At 41.2% G+C, this 14824-nt stretch overlaps 1 protein-coding gene across 1 annotated transcript; it reads left to right on the plus strand.

Annotated features, from left to right (window-relative positions):
• Window positions 1-2152: 2152 nt before the first annotated feature.
• LOC115592712 (zinc finger protein 2 homolog) lies at window positions 2153-3138 on the plus strand. The gene has a single exon (XM_030435768.1). It carries the CDS (start codon window positions 2285-2287, stop codon window positions 2816-2818), a length of 534 nt encoding a protein of 177 aa, XP_030291628.1. The 5' UTR covers window positions 2153-2284; the 3' UTR covers window positions 2819-3138.
• Window positions 3139-14824: the final 11686 nt, after the last annotated feature.

Here is a 14824-nt window from a genome sequence, read left to right on the forward strand (position 1 = left end):
ATGGCATCTGATGTAGGAGACCAAGCTCTGTGACAGTGTGGCTCTTGACAAAACGGCCAGTGGAAACAACCTATTTTAATCGAAATAACTACTACTAAATTATTATTGTTGTAAATATTTTATTTTATTAGGGTTTAGAATAATCTTGTGCACATATATTTTTTGTCAGTCCTATATAATCTTTCTGAGTACATTACTTTGTATTTTTGTATTAATCTATGGTTTCAGGCGCATTGTTTGCATTGAAAGACATTTATTGTTGTGAATCAACCGTTAAAGTTGTTGAAATTGTTTCCTTTCTGTTTGCCTTCTAAGTGCTCTGGACCTCCACAGCCACCGTAGTGTCGTATGGGCGTGGTTTGTAGGGGGCGTGGTTTGTAGCGGCTCTGTCTGATCTTCAGATCACTCACGAGGTAACAGAAGTAAACAGTAGCAGCTAGCAGCATTAGCTGGCTGTGTGTAATGAATGAAGTGAAGACGGTACTGAGTCACAGCGCAGCTCATTATTGAATGAGTAATTAAAGAACAATGAGTTCAGTTGAGAGTTTGAGAGAGTTTGTCAACGAGCGACTAACTGCTGCTGCTGAAGAAATATTCAGAGTTTTTAAAACAACTATCGTCCAGTACGAGGAAGAGATCGATCGGCAGCGCGTCATGCTGGATATCTGCTGGAAACCCCAAGTAAAGTTACACAGGATAGGTGAGTAAAAGTTTCTTATTTTAATAACACCAATGTTCAGAGCCCTGGAGTGGCCACAGAGGGGGACATATGCATCGCAGCCACGTTTCACTACATGGAGCGAACATACGAGTGTTTCCCTCGTTTTGGTTCATTCCACTCCGGGACTCCGGAGGTTCTGAGTGTCCGCTGCACGGCTGGGCTCCGTTCTATAGAAGACCGCGGCGAAACTCCGCTCAGAAAATGATGATTTTACACACAAAACGTTCCGAAACATGTGAGGAGCACTAAAACTCAACAGAAAGAGGTGTGTCTCATTCAACCTGTTAGGAAGACATTTCGGCACTGATTTGGAGTCAGTGGGTCAGATGAGATGGAAGCTATTGGGAAAATGACATTTCACTTAACAACATTAATGACAAATATTAGGAGCGGTAAAGTCTATATTACAAGGTGTGTCCTAGTCATCCAGTGTATTAATACAATTCAGCATCAGTTTGGAGTCAGTGGGTCACATGACCTGGAAGCTATTGAAACTTTCTGAGTATTTCTACTTGTTGTTATTCGGCCTTTGTTCTGTGGGCCTCGATGCCCTTGTAAATGAGGGTTGCCTCTCAATGATCTCTGGAGGATAAATAAAGGTTGATTGGTTGATTAAATATTGTCTGTCTTTTGTTGTGTGTCCCTCCAGAGCTCCCACAGCAACATGTCTGTAAGGAGGAGGAGGTTCTGGCTGACCAGCAGCTCTGTAACCAGGAGAGGAACTCCAGTCTGGACCAAGAGGACCCAGAGCCTCCAGAGATTAAAGAGGAACAGGAGGAACTCTGCACCAGTCGGGAGGGAGAGCAGCTTGTACTGAAGGTGGAGACGGATACCGTCATGTTGACTCCAGCTTATGAGGAAAGTGACCACAGTGAAGCAGAACCAACAAGTGACCACCAGCTCCTCTCTAACAACTCTCATGTAGCTGAGAGCCCAGACCAGAAAGGAGGACAACATGGAGACTCAGGATCAGCTGGAGATGGAGAGCCGAATCAACAGAATAGACATCACAGAAGCAAAAGTCACAGTGATTATGCAAAAAACTCATCAGACATTCAACATAACACTCACCCAGGTGAAAAGTCCTTCAACTGTGACACGTGTGGAAAGACTTTTAAGTTTACGTCCCGCTTGAATTCACACCTGAGAATCCACACGGGCGAGAAACCGTATTCTTGCAAAACATGTGGTAAAGATTTCAGGAAACCTAATGAATTAACAATTCACATGAGAGTCCACACGGGTGAGAGGCCCTTTTCTTGCAACACGTGTGGGAAAGCTTTCAGCAGACGTACACGCTTGGTAGGCCACCTGAGAATTCACACAGGTGAGAAGCCGTATTCTTGCAAGACATGTGGAAAGAATTACAGGCTAAACAGATCCTTAACATTCCACATGAAAACTCACACAGGTGAGAAACCATTTACTTGCAAAACATGTGGAAAAGCTTTCAGACAACATACACACATAGCAGAACACATGAGAATCCACACAGGTGAGTAACCTTTTAACTGTGGAATTTGTGGGGAGGCTTTCAGGCTTCGTACTCGATTGACTTGTCACATGAGAACTCACACTGGTGAGAAACCATATTCTTGCCAAACATGTGGGAAGACTTTCATGGTAAAAGGTAACTTAACAGTTCACATGAAAGTCCACACGGGTGAGAAACCATATCCTTGCCAAACATGTGGGAAAACATTCCGTGATTCAGGTGGTTTGAAAAGGCACATGAGAACTCACACAGGTGAGAAACCGTTCACTTGCAAAACATGTGGGAAAGCTTTCACGCATGACAGTACCTTAACAGCTCACATGAGAATCCACACAGGTGAGAAACCGTATTCTTGCCAAACATGTGGGAAGACTTTTAGTAAAACCAGTAACTTAATAGTTCACATGAGAACTCACACGGAAGAGAAGCCATATTCTTGTGAAACATGTGGGAAAGATTTCAAGTCTCATGTTGAATTGAAGATACACATGAGAATCCACACAGGTGAGAAACCATTTACTTGCCAAACATGTGGGAGAGCTTTCAGGCATCTTTGTAACGTAAAACGTCACATGAGAACTCACACAAGTGAGAAGCCGTAGTTTTGCCTGGGGAAAGTTTGTCTGATCAGTCTGCTCTGACGAGACATTTGATGACACGTACAGGCGAGTAGCCTTGTATTTCCAAAATATGTTGGAGGTGGTTCAGTTCTAGTGTTTCATGCATAATTGCAGAACTTTAACTTTAAATGACCTACTTGAAGAATCCTCAGAGGATCAATATACACAGGAGAAATGATGAGCTGACGCTGAATGTGATCAATTTCCCCTTGAGAAGATGTCAAAATATGTTTATGTGTCTTTCTTCATGCTGATTTGTCCATATTTGTTAACATGATGATTAAAAAGTCCAGTTAATCAGTCACGTGTGTCTCACTTATCGCTCGTGTCCTGCTTTTATGTAAACATTTATGTGAAATACTTGTAGTTTTTACAGTAGCTTCCATGTATGTAACCAAACAGTTAGCTGTTAGTTCAAAGAAGCAGTTTAGAAAAGAGTCCCACATTTCTTTGTGGAATTAGGCAAAGTAGATCTACACCTTAATACAAGAAGCAGACAAACAAAAAGTATAAAAAAGGTGTTTATAAATAAGTATGATTAAATGTCTTTTTGAGTCTGCTTAGCAACTGGAGAACATTTGTCGACCTAATAATTTTATTCAAGTTTAAAACTGTAGTCAGATATGTTTTAAACACGTTCTGGATTAAATGTTTTCAGTCTGAAGCGGAACTAAAAGCCTCCGCACTTCCCCTGTCGGAGCTTTAGAGCGTGACACCCAGCGGAAGTAAACAGTAGCAGCTAGCAGCATTAGCTGGCTGTGTGTAATGAATGAAGTGAAGACGGTACTGAGTCACAGCGCAGCTCATTATTGAATGAGTAATTAAAGAACAATGAGTTCAGTTGAGAGTTTGAGAGAGTTTGTCAACGAGCGACTAACTGCTGCTGCTGAAGAAATATTCAGAGTTTTTAAAACAACTATCGTCCAGTACGAGGAAGAGATCGATCGGCAGCGCGTCATGCTGGATATCTGCTGGAAACCCCAAGTAAAGTTACACAGGATAGGTGAGTAAAAGTTTCTTATTTTAATAACACTAATGTTCAGAGCCCTGGAGTGGCCACAGAGGGGGACATATGCATCGCAGCCACGTTTCACTACATGGAGCGAACATACGAGTGTTTCCCTCGTTTTGGTTCATTCCACTCCGGGACTCCGGAGGTTCTGAGTGTCCGCTGCACGGCTGGGCTCCGTTCTATAGAAGACCGCGGCGAAACTCCGCTCAGAAAATGATGATTTTACACACAAAACGTTCCGAAACATGTGAGGAGCACTAAAACTCAACAGAAAGAGGTGTGTCTCATTCAACCTGTTAGGAAGACATTTCGGCACTGATTTGGAGTCAGTGGGTCAGATGAGATGGAAGCTATTGGGGAAAAATATATTTTACATTAAAAACATTAATGACAGATATGAGGAGCAATAAAGTCCATATAACAAGGTGTGTCCTAATCACCCAGTGTATTAATACAATTCGGCATCGGTTTGGAGTCAATGAGTCACATGACCTGCACAATTAATTCAGGTCATTTAATGAAGTCATTTCAGAATCACACACAATCACATTTCACCTCAAAAGAGGAAAGTTATATGAAAACAATTCAGTATCATATTTAACTTCAACACAATTCTTTTTGTTTGAGTCAGACAGTAATCTATGTCTCTGCCAACACGAGGTGTCGTTTTATCTTGCCTCAGAGTTTTAAATTATTATATTTATTAAATCAGCTGGCTTCACTGCAAAGTTTTATCAGTTTTATTTTATTGAACTTCATGATTTATCTCCCAACCCAACTTCTTTATATGGCTTTAGCTTTTTTTTTTTTTTTTACCAGCCTGTTGTTGGACTGTTTTTACTCTCTCAGTATTTACTCGATCCTGTATCATACAATATACAATAAGGTGAAGTTGGAACTCTGCATTCAACCCATCCTGAGGCAGCAGTGGGCAGCACGTGTCAGGCCCAAGAACCAACTCCAGGTGTTAGCCAGTGCCCAGACAAGGATACAGACTGGAGAATCGACCTCATGTACATGTTTTTGATGGTGGAGGAAACAAGAGAACCTGGGCTGTTAAACGATTAAAAAATGTTATCTGTTTAATCATAGGGTTATCTGTGAGTTAATAACGAATAATCAACATTCCTAAATATGACCGAAGATTTCACATTTTGTCTGTATTTTGTGTTAATGGAAAGATAAATGACAGGAGGCAGATATCATGTGTAACATTTGCTTTTTATTTATAACAAATCCAAATTATGTTATTACTGAGATTGAACAATAAGTTAATTTTTTAAATCAAACTCAAAGATAACCTTCATTCTTAACAATACAGTACATTCTTAACCATTACCCTATTTTCTTTAAAAACACGTTTTAGCAAGTATGGGTTGGAAGAACCTTTTTTCTTTTTAATTCAACTAACAACTGCACTTTCACATAATTAAATGTTGCCCTTTTCCCTGTTCTTCTTCTAGCCAGTTGCTGAGGCAAACTAACTGGTTAACATTTTCTCAATGTAAAGCTGAATGTACCCATAGATTTTGTGGATTTTAGTCAATCCTATGCCTCTTGACGGTGGCTTGCAGAACACGTCATGAGGTGCAACTTTCACAACTTCACTGCAGCTCATGTCCTTGACGATATCACTCTGTCTACAGAGGTAGACTTACTTAATTCCCTGTGTTCGGTGAGGGTGGTCTGCCACCAGCCAGACGTTGCACCTGAGGTTGAAGCCCTGACACATACATGCTTTGCGTTGAGATGATGGTTAGTGCTTGAGGTGCTTCGGTGAAATAAAAACTCTTTTCTGCAGTGTGCAGATCACAGCAAGTTTATTGATTGTTCCACAAAAAAAATAGCACAACTGCCATCTATAGCCTGACTCTTCTTGCCCTTCTTGATGCAAAGTCATCAATCAAATCATCATATGAAATCTGCACAGCAACTGTAAGATTGATACTGATGACATGGTTGACCTGAGGTATGTTTTGATGAACTTCAGCTTTGAAAAGCTCCTCTCTGCTTCAACAACAGGGTTCTCCCCAGATGGTGGAACAGCGGCGCTGCGCAGCTATACCGCTAGTTCAGCGCCACTATACTCATGTTTCAGAAAGCTCCCCTTCTTGGACAAATGTCAGCAGCTCAAGCAAGGATATGGTCTTTGATGGCAAGTCAGGCAAGTTCTTCAGCTCCTGTGCAAGCTCTCTGCCATCCAAGTCAGATTGTCCCTTAAAGTGCAGTGTAGTAGGGTCACACATTGTTCTGTCAACTCCTCATCTGTGAGACTTTGGAAATGTGGCAACACTCCAAACTTCTCTCCCACTTTTTCCATTGTGGAAAATCTTTCCTGAATGGCTGATGTTGCAGCAACAACGACTGCATTGAAAAATGTCACCTCCAGTTTCTTCAAAGCATCCGTCAAGGGCTCATCAAATGCTTCATAGGAGAAGTGCTGCTTTTGTCTTAAGACAGCCTCCACATTCATTTGTTCACAGATATCTTTGGCTGCCATTTGTGCAGCCATAAAGCCTGTTGCCCTGTAAATGCGGAGACCTCTCTTGGTTTTGTTGAGGAGATTGACCGCAACGTCAACATGCCTACTAGGAGTCTGCATCTGCGTGCTCACATGCTGTATCTCGCACAACAGGTCATACCACACCACTGAACAAATGGTGAAGCGGTATGACCCCACCTCCTCTTACAGAGATTGAGCCTCGATCTTTGTTACAGGGTCTTCGGTTTTGTCCCTCACCTCCATCAGTGCCTCCCTCACTGCAGCTGCCTGATACCTCAGGGGCTCCACACTCTTGATCTTGTTTTCCCACCTTGTATCTAGGGCTGGTTATAATTTAAAAATGTTTGATACTGGTACTAATACCAATGCTTTCACTTCAATACCGGTTCCTGAATGATACTTTTTTATAACCAATTTTATAATATCAAGTCTAACAAAAAGAAAATGACATAACACATTACAGTACAAATCTTGAGTTTTACTTTTCAGCTTTAGTATTTTTCCACTGCAACCAACTTTTTTACAGAAAAAATACAACAACGAATAATTTCCAGTGTAAAAGAACACTTGCAAACAAGTGACAAGTCAATGTCTAATGCTCACTGCTACATAGTGAGGACCTTTGCAGTTTTTCTTCAGAAAAATCAACATGTCTGCTTTCTGAGGACACAGACAAGCCCACTCCTGGCTGATGGTGTCTAACTGTGAGGAGAAGCTAGACAAACCAGTGAACGTAAGGTGAGCTGTTTAACCAGCCGACCCTACAAGCTAAGCTGTATCTGTTACTGTCAACCTCTAGTAAGCTTTTGATTTAGCTAGCTATATAGCCATAAAATAAAGCTATACACTTTAGGTAACGTTACACACTGGAGTACGGTGGTGGACATCTTGAATCAGGCCGCTCAGGCTCTGTAACCTCAACCTGGGGACTTAAATGCTGAGAGAATGATGGCTGTGGTTCGCTCTTCTTGTAGTCAAACACTGAGCAACTTTCTGCTCTTAAATTGATTCCATGCACAGTCAGGTGCTTCATCAAATTAGTCGTGTTGCCAGCCTTAGCAACAATGACATTTTTGCATGTATTGCATCAGAACTGGAACTGTATTGCAACTGGCATCAACCTTGCTAAAATGGAGTCACGCTTTTGACCTCGGTGGCATTTTTAACCAGTTCAGTGACACACAAAACTACAGTTCACAACACAGATACCTGTGAACCCCGTCTGTGGGCGTAACCACAAAACGTCTGTGATAACAACGTCTGTATTTTTTCTGCATGCTGCAATCACGTGTAATGTTACAGCTAATCACCAGCAGCATTATCAGATCTTGATCACTTGATCGACCTCTGGGGACTGAAACTTAGTCATCTTGACGTCTGCGGATGAAGTGATGGACTGACTGCTGTGATCAGCTGTTTCCTGGTTTTAAAACACCCAGGCTGTGGATACGCACAACAATGAAGGTCATCGACACCTCCACCCATCTCATGCAATTGCCGGCACATAGACAACTTGGATTTACAGCAATGTAGGTAGAAATAAGTGTAACCTTTCGAGGCATCAAATTGATGGACCAAGACAGACCCCCAATTTAAGCTATAGACTCGACCTGTTGTAGAGTGCTCTCTGGTGGATGCTCATAACATGGTTAAAGGCTGTTTTGTCCGTTTTTTAATATTCATTTATCGACCATTATAAATGCTGATACCGATAGTTTGGAAAATGCCTAATATCGGCCGATAAATCGGTCGGGCGTGTGTGAGTTTATATTATTAATTCTCTGTCTTTCGTTGTGTGTCCCTCCAGAGCTCCCACAGCAACATGTGGTGAGAAGCTATTCCTTTGCAAGACCTAGAGGAAAACATACTCTGATCGGTCTAACATTTCTGAACTTGTTAAAAACATTTCTCACAGAGGATTTTAAAAGCCAAATTTAAAGACGGGATGGAGTAAAGAAAACAAGTAACACCTTTCTTAATCACCCAGTGTATTAATACAATGTGGCATCGGTTTGGAGTCAGTGGGTCACATGACCTGGAAGCTATTGAAACTTTCTGAGTATTTCTACTTGTTGTTATTCGGCCTTTGTTCTGTGGGCCTCGGTGCCCTTGTAAATGAGGGTTGCCTCTCAATGATCTCTGGAGGATAAATAAAGGTTGATTGGTTGATTAAATATTGTCTGTCTTTTGTTGTGTGTCCCTCCAGAGCTCCCACAGCAACATGTCTGTAAGGAGGAGGAGGTTCTGGCTGACCAGCAGCTCTGTAACCAGGAGAGGAACTCCAGTCTGGACCAAGAGGACCCAGAGCCTCCAGAGATTAAAGAGGAACAGGAGGAACTCTGCACCAGTCGGGAGGGAGAGCAGCTTGTACTGAAGGTGGAGACGGATACCGTCATGTTGACTCCAGCTTATGAGGAAAGTGACCACAGTGAAGCAGAACCAACAAGTGACCACCAGCTCCTCTCTAACAACTCTCATGTAGCTGAGAGCCCAGACCAGAAAGGAGGAAAACATGGAGACTCAGGATCAGCTGGAGATGGAGAGCAGAAGAAAAAGAAAAGATGTCACAGAAAAAATAAAAACTCTACCTCATCAGACATTCAACATATCACTCACCCAGATGAAAAGTCTTTCAACTGTGACACATGTGGAAAGACTTTTAAGTTTAAGTCCCAGTTGAATTCACACCTAAGAATCCACACAGGTGAAAAGATGTTTTCCTGCAAAACATGTGGGAAAGCTTTCAGCCGATATGAGAACATGACAGTCCACATGAGAATCCACACAGGTGAGAAACCGTTTACTTGCAAAACATGTGGGAAAGCTTTCCGATTTTCAAAGAGTTTGAAAGATCACATGAGAGTCCACACAGGTGAGAGGCCGTATGCTTGCCAAACATGTGGGAAGACTTTCAAGCAAGGTGGTGCCTTAACAGGTCACATGAGAACTCACACAGGTGAGAAACCGTTTACTTGCAAAACATGTGGGAAATCTTTCAGCCATCGTGCACACTTAACAGTCCACATACGACTCCACACAGGTGAGAGGCCATTTACTTGCCAAACATGTGGGAAGACTTTCAGCTCTTGTGGTTACTTAAAAACACACATGAGAATCCACACAGGTGAGAAACCTTTTACCTGTGTAATTTGTGGGAAGGCTTTCAGGCATCGTGCTGAATTAACTTATCACATGAGAATCCACACAGGTGAGAAACCGTATTCTTGCAACACATGTGGGAAGACTTTCAGGTCTTGTGGTGACTTAAAAACACACGTAAGAATCCACACAGGTGAGAAACCGTATTCTTGCAACACATGTGGGAAGACTTTTAATCGAACCGGTAACTTAACAGCTCACATGAGAACTCACACAAGTGAGAAACCATAATGTTGCCTGGGGAAAGTTTGTTTGATCGGTCTGCATTGACGAGACATTTGATGACACAGTCAGGCGAGTAGCCTTGTATTTCCAAAACATGTTGGAGGTGTTTTATGCATAATTGCAGAACTTTAACTTTAAATGAGCTACTTGAAGAATCCTCAGAGTATCAATATACACAGGAGAAATGATGAGCTGATGCTGAATGTGAACAATTTCCCCTTGAGAAGATGTCAAAATATGTTTATGTGTCTTTCTTCATGCTGATTTGTCCATATTTGTTAACATGATGATTAAAAAGTCGAGTTAATTGCTCTCATGTGTCCCACTTATTATCGCTCCTCCTGTCCTGCTTTTATATAAACAGTTATATGTTAAATACTTGTAGTTTTTACAGTAGCTTCCATGTATGTAACCAAAAAGTAAGCTATTAATTCAAAGTAGCAGTTTATAAAAGAGTCCCGCTTTTCTTTGTGGAATTAAGCAGAGTAGATCTTCACCTTAATACAAGGAGCACACAAACATAGTGTAAACACACTGTGTGAAAAGAGGATAAAGATGGTGTTAAATATAGTTAATTACATGAATTTCAATAACATGTAAGACATGGAAAAAACGAATTAAAAGTCTTTTGAGTCTGCTTAGCAACTGGAGAACATTTGTTGGCCCAATGATTTTCTTTAAGTTTAAAACTGTAGTCAGATATGTTTTAAACAAGTTCTGAATTAAATGTCTGCAGTCTGGAGCGGAACTAAAAGCCTCCACAATTCCCCTGTCGGTGCTTTAGAGCGTGGCACCCAGTGGAGGTAAACGGAAGCAGCTAGCAGCATTAGCTGGCTGTGTGTAATGAATGAAGTGAAGACGGTACTGAGTCACAGCGCAGCTCATTATTGAATGAGTAATTAAAGAACAATGAGTTCAGTTGAGAGTTTGAGAGAGTTTGTCAACGAGCGACTAACTGCTGCTGCTGAAGAAATATTCAGAGTTTTTAAAACAACTATCGTCCAGTACGAGGAAGAGATCGATCGGCAGCGCGTCATGCTGGATATCTGCTGGAAACCCCAAGTAAAGTTACACAGGATAGGTGAGTAAAAGTTTCTTATTTTAATAACACTAATGTTCAGAGCCCTGGAGTGGCCACAGAGGGGGACATATGCATCGCAGCCACGTTTCACTACATGGAGCGAACATACGAGTGTTTCCCTCGTTTTGGTTCATTCCACTCCGGGACTCCGGAGGTTCTGAGTGTCCGCTGCACGGCAGGGCTCCGTTCTATAGAAGACCGCGGCGAAACTCCGCTCAGAAAATGATGATTTTACACACAAAACGTTCCGAAACATGTGAGGAGCACTATAACTCAACAGAAAGAGGTGTGTCTCATTCAACCTGTTAGGAAGACATTTCGGCACTGATTTGGAGTCAGTGGGTCAGATGAGATGGAAGCTATTGAAACTTTCTGAGTATTTCTACTTGTTGTTATTCGGCCTTTGTTCTGTGGGCCTCGATGCCCTTGTAAATGAGGGTTGCCTCTCAATGATCTCTGGAGGATAAATAAAGGTTGATTGGTTGATTAAATATTGTCTGCCTTTTGTTGTGTGTCCCTCCAGAGCTCCCACAGCAACATGTCTGTAAGGAGGAGGAGGTTCTGGCTGACCAGCAGCTCTGTAACCAGGAGAGGAACTCCAGTCTGGACCAAGAGGACCCAGAGCCTCCAGAGATTAAAGAGGAACAGGAGGAACTCTGCACCAGTCGGGAGGGAGAGCTGCTTGTACTGAAGGTGGAGACGGATACCGTCATGTTGACTCCAGCTTATGAGGAAAGTGACCACAGTGAAGCAGAACCAACAAGTGACCACCAGCTCCTCTCTAACAACTCTCATGTAGCTGAGAGCCCAGACCAGAAAGGAGGACAACATGGAGACTCAGGATCAGCTGGAGATGGAGAGCCAATGGAAAAGAAAAGACGTCTCACAGCTCAAACTCACCCAGGTAAAAAGTCTTTCAAATGTGAAACATAATAATAATAATAATAATAACTAGAAACATTTGCATTACCTACGAAAATACAGTGTGAATGCTAAAGACTGAAGTGATTTTGGAAATCTGCTGAATGTACTGCAGAAAATGCAGAAAACTATAAGGTTGCATGGGCGGGAATTTGCAGAAAAAGTTGAAATTTTCAAAAGCTGAAAAGGAACAAAGGCTGAAAAGTAATCGGCTGAATGGTTTCAAAATGTTGAACATTTTCGTAGCTTAACATTCTCTCTAGTTGAACATGAATATTTGAAAAAGCAATAGGCAATAAAGTAATAGGGCTGAAAGACCATGAAAAGGTGAGGAGTTTGATAGCTGGACAGTTTCTCCAGCTGAATATGAAGCTGAATGTATGAACAAGCTGAAAAGGCAGAAAGATGAGTATTTGAAAAAGCTGGAAAGACTTGAAAGCTGAATATTTGAAAAGCTGGAAAAGCTGAAAAGTAAAATGGCAGGAAAAGCTTTAAAGGGTGAACATTTTGATAGCCGAACAGTTTCTCTAGCTGCACATGAAGCTGAACGTTTGAAAAAGCTGAAAAGTAATAGGCCTAATGGGCTAAAAAAGTGTTGAACGACGATAGCTTAACATGAAGCTGAAAGTTTAAAGAAGCTGAAAAGATTAAAACTAATTGGCTGAATGGGTCAAAAATGTGAACATTTTCATTGCTGAACAGTTTCTCTACAAAAGTAATACCAATTGTCGCAGCAGTAGGCCTACTATTAGTATTGGTAGTAGTTATAGTAAAAAGAGGTGAAAAAAGGTTGAAAGGAGAAAAGTTAAAGGCAGAAAGAGCTTAAAATGGCTGCACACATGGTGGAGCTGGAGCACAGCCAAAGATGACAATGTCCTCATTAGAATGAATGGGAAAATGCCTCCTAAACCCCTGCAATTTTTGAAAAAACTGTAACGATTATCACCAAAATATTTATATATTATATAGTTGGAATGGTGTCTGTATTTCAAAAGAAAGATGAATATTTTAAAAAGCTGAAAAGGCAGAAAAATCAATGTCTGAAAAGGCTAAAAAGCTGTAGAGTAAGAGGGCAGAAAGAGCTTAAAAAGGTGAAAAAACACTGAAAAGCCCAAAAAGTTGTAGAGTAAGAGGGCAGAAAGAGGTTAAAAAGGTGAAAAAAGTCTGAAAGGTGAGAAGTTAAAGGCAGAAAGATCTTAAAATTGCTGCAGACATGCTGCAGCAGGAGCAGAAACACGAAAATGTCCCCAGAAGGAATGAATGGGAAAATGCCTCCAAAACCCCAGCGATTCTTGAGAAAAATATAATAGTTATTGCCAAAATATGTACATGTTGAGTAACAGGAGACATTGCTGAACGCACTCATGTCATTTATATTTCTGTAGAGTGCATAATGAGGGCACAGGAGCGAGAGACAAAACATGTCCCGTCTGCGATCCTCCAGAAATTTGGGCTCAAAATTAACATTGCCGCTTATGGGGAACATTCAGGTGTGCTTGTAGCTCTCTGGCTTCTAAATCCAGAACCGTAAGTCCTACAGCTGAAATGAGAACATCAGCTGAAACCCAACAAGATTTCCTACATTTATATGTCTATATCGTCTATGTCAAGTACAAGATGTGGGATCCAAATCAAGCTGAAGCAAAAAAAAATCCCGTTTTCGGAGCTGCTCCTCACTCTGGGGTGCGGCAGTTGATGATGTCACGCACTCTAGCTCACGCAATACACACCCATTATAAACTCAGAAGACGGGCTTAAAATCCTTAAAACTAAAACTGCGACCATTTCAAAACCGTACAAGATTTTTAAAAAACTGAATACAGGGTCAATAGTTCAAGGTTTTCTGATTCATTTAAAGTTTGAATGGTGTCTCTCGCTCAACGTATGAGTAACAAGAAGAGGCTGAAAGTTGATGAGTTTTGAAGAGGATTTGAAGCTTTTCCCATTTGATTCAATGTTAAATTTTTTGGGGAAAAAGCTGAATTTCTGAAAAAGTTGAAAAGCTGAAAGTAACAAGACTGAAAAAGCCAAACATTTTAATAGTTGAATGGTTTCTATAGCTGAAGGTATGCTAAAGTCATAGCAGAATGAAATTTGAAAAAATCCCCATATGGATGAATGGGAAACATTTTGCATTTAAAGCTTAATATTTCCAAGAGTATAAAAGATAGAAACGAGTAAAATATACGCGCTAATGTCCTCAAAAAGCTGAACATTTTGATATTTGAATGGTTTGAAGATTTGAAGGAGGAGAAGCGAGCAAAAAAACGTACAGAAGAAGAATAATAAGAAACTCCAGAAGAACAATAGTGTGAATGCCTGCAGGCCAATCGATTGGCCTGAGATCGCCAGGCAGGGAGTTCCACATCTGTGGACAGCGAAGGCCCGGTCACCTTTTGAGATGAGACGGAACCTCAGGACCATAAAGCTGTGCCGGCAGATCTCAGGCTCGTAGGGTAAAAGCAAGTCACAGATATAGGCAGGAGCCTGACCATCCAGGGCTTTAAAAACAATTCGTAAAACCTTAAAATCAATTCTAAATCTCACCGGCAGCCAGTGGAGAGCAGCAAGGGTTGGAGAGATATGGTCACTTCTCTTTGCACCCGTTAAAAGCCTGGCAGCAGCATTCTAAATAAGTTGCAATCTACAGATGTTTCCCTTGCTGATCCCAGTACCGGGCATTAGAGTAGTCTAGTCTTGGAAGAGATAAAAGCATGGACAACCTTCTCCAGGTCAGTGGAAGAGAAGAAAGAACGGATTCGCGTTAGCTGTCTCACAGCTATAGAAGGGTATGCAGAGATGGAGAGAAATCTGAAGGCCGCTCTGAATGTAACTCTTAAAATAACTTGTAATCTTAGTTACTTTTAAAAAAGGTAATCAGTAAATTAACTTAGTTACTTTTTAAAGGAGTAATCAGTAATCAGATTACTTTTTCAAGGTATCTGTGGCAACACTGCAGGAGAGTAGCTGTTCCTTCGCAAGACCTGTGGGAAAACATACTCTGATCGGTCTAAATTCTAATTTCAGAACTTGTTTAAAACATTTCTTACGGAGGATTGAAAAGCCAAAATTAAATAAAACATAATA

Source organism: Sparus aurata, chromosome 12, assembly GCF_900880675.1.
Source record: "Sparus aurata chromosome 12, fSpaAur1.1, whole genome shotgun sequence".
Taxonomy (NCBI): Eukaryota; Metazoa; Chordata; class Actinopteri; order Spariformes; family Sparidae; genus Sparus; species Sparus aurata.

What these genes read in the sequence shown, in the direction of transcription:
- LOC115592712 (XM_030435768.1), top strand. Translation starts at nt 2,285, where the DNA reads ATGAGAACTCACACTGGTGAGAAACCATATTCTTGCCAAACATGTGGG.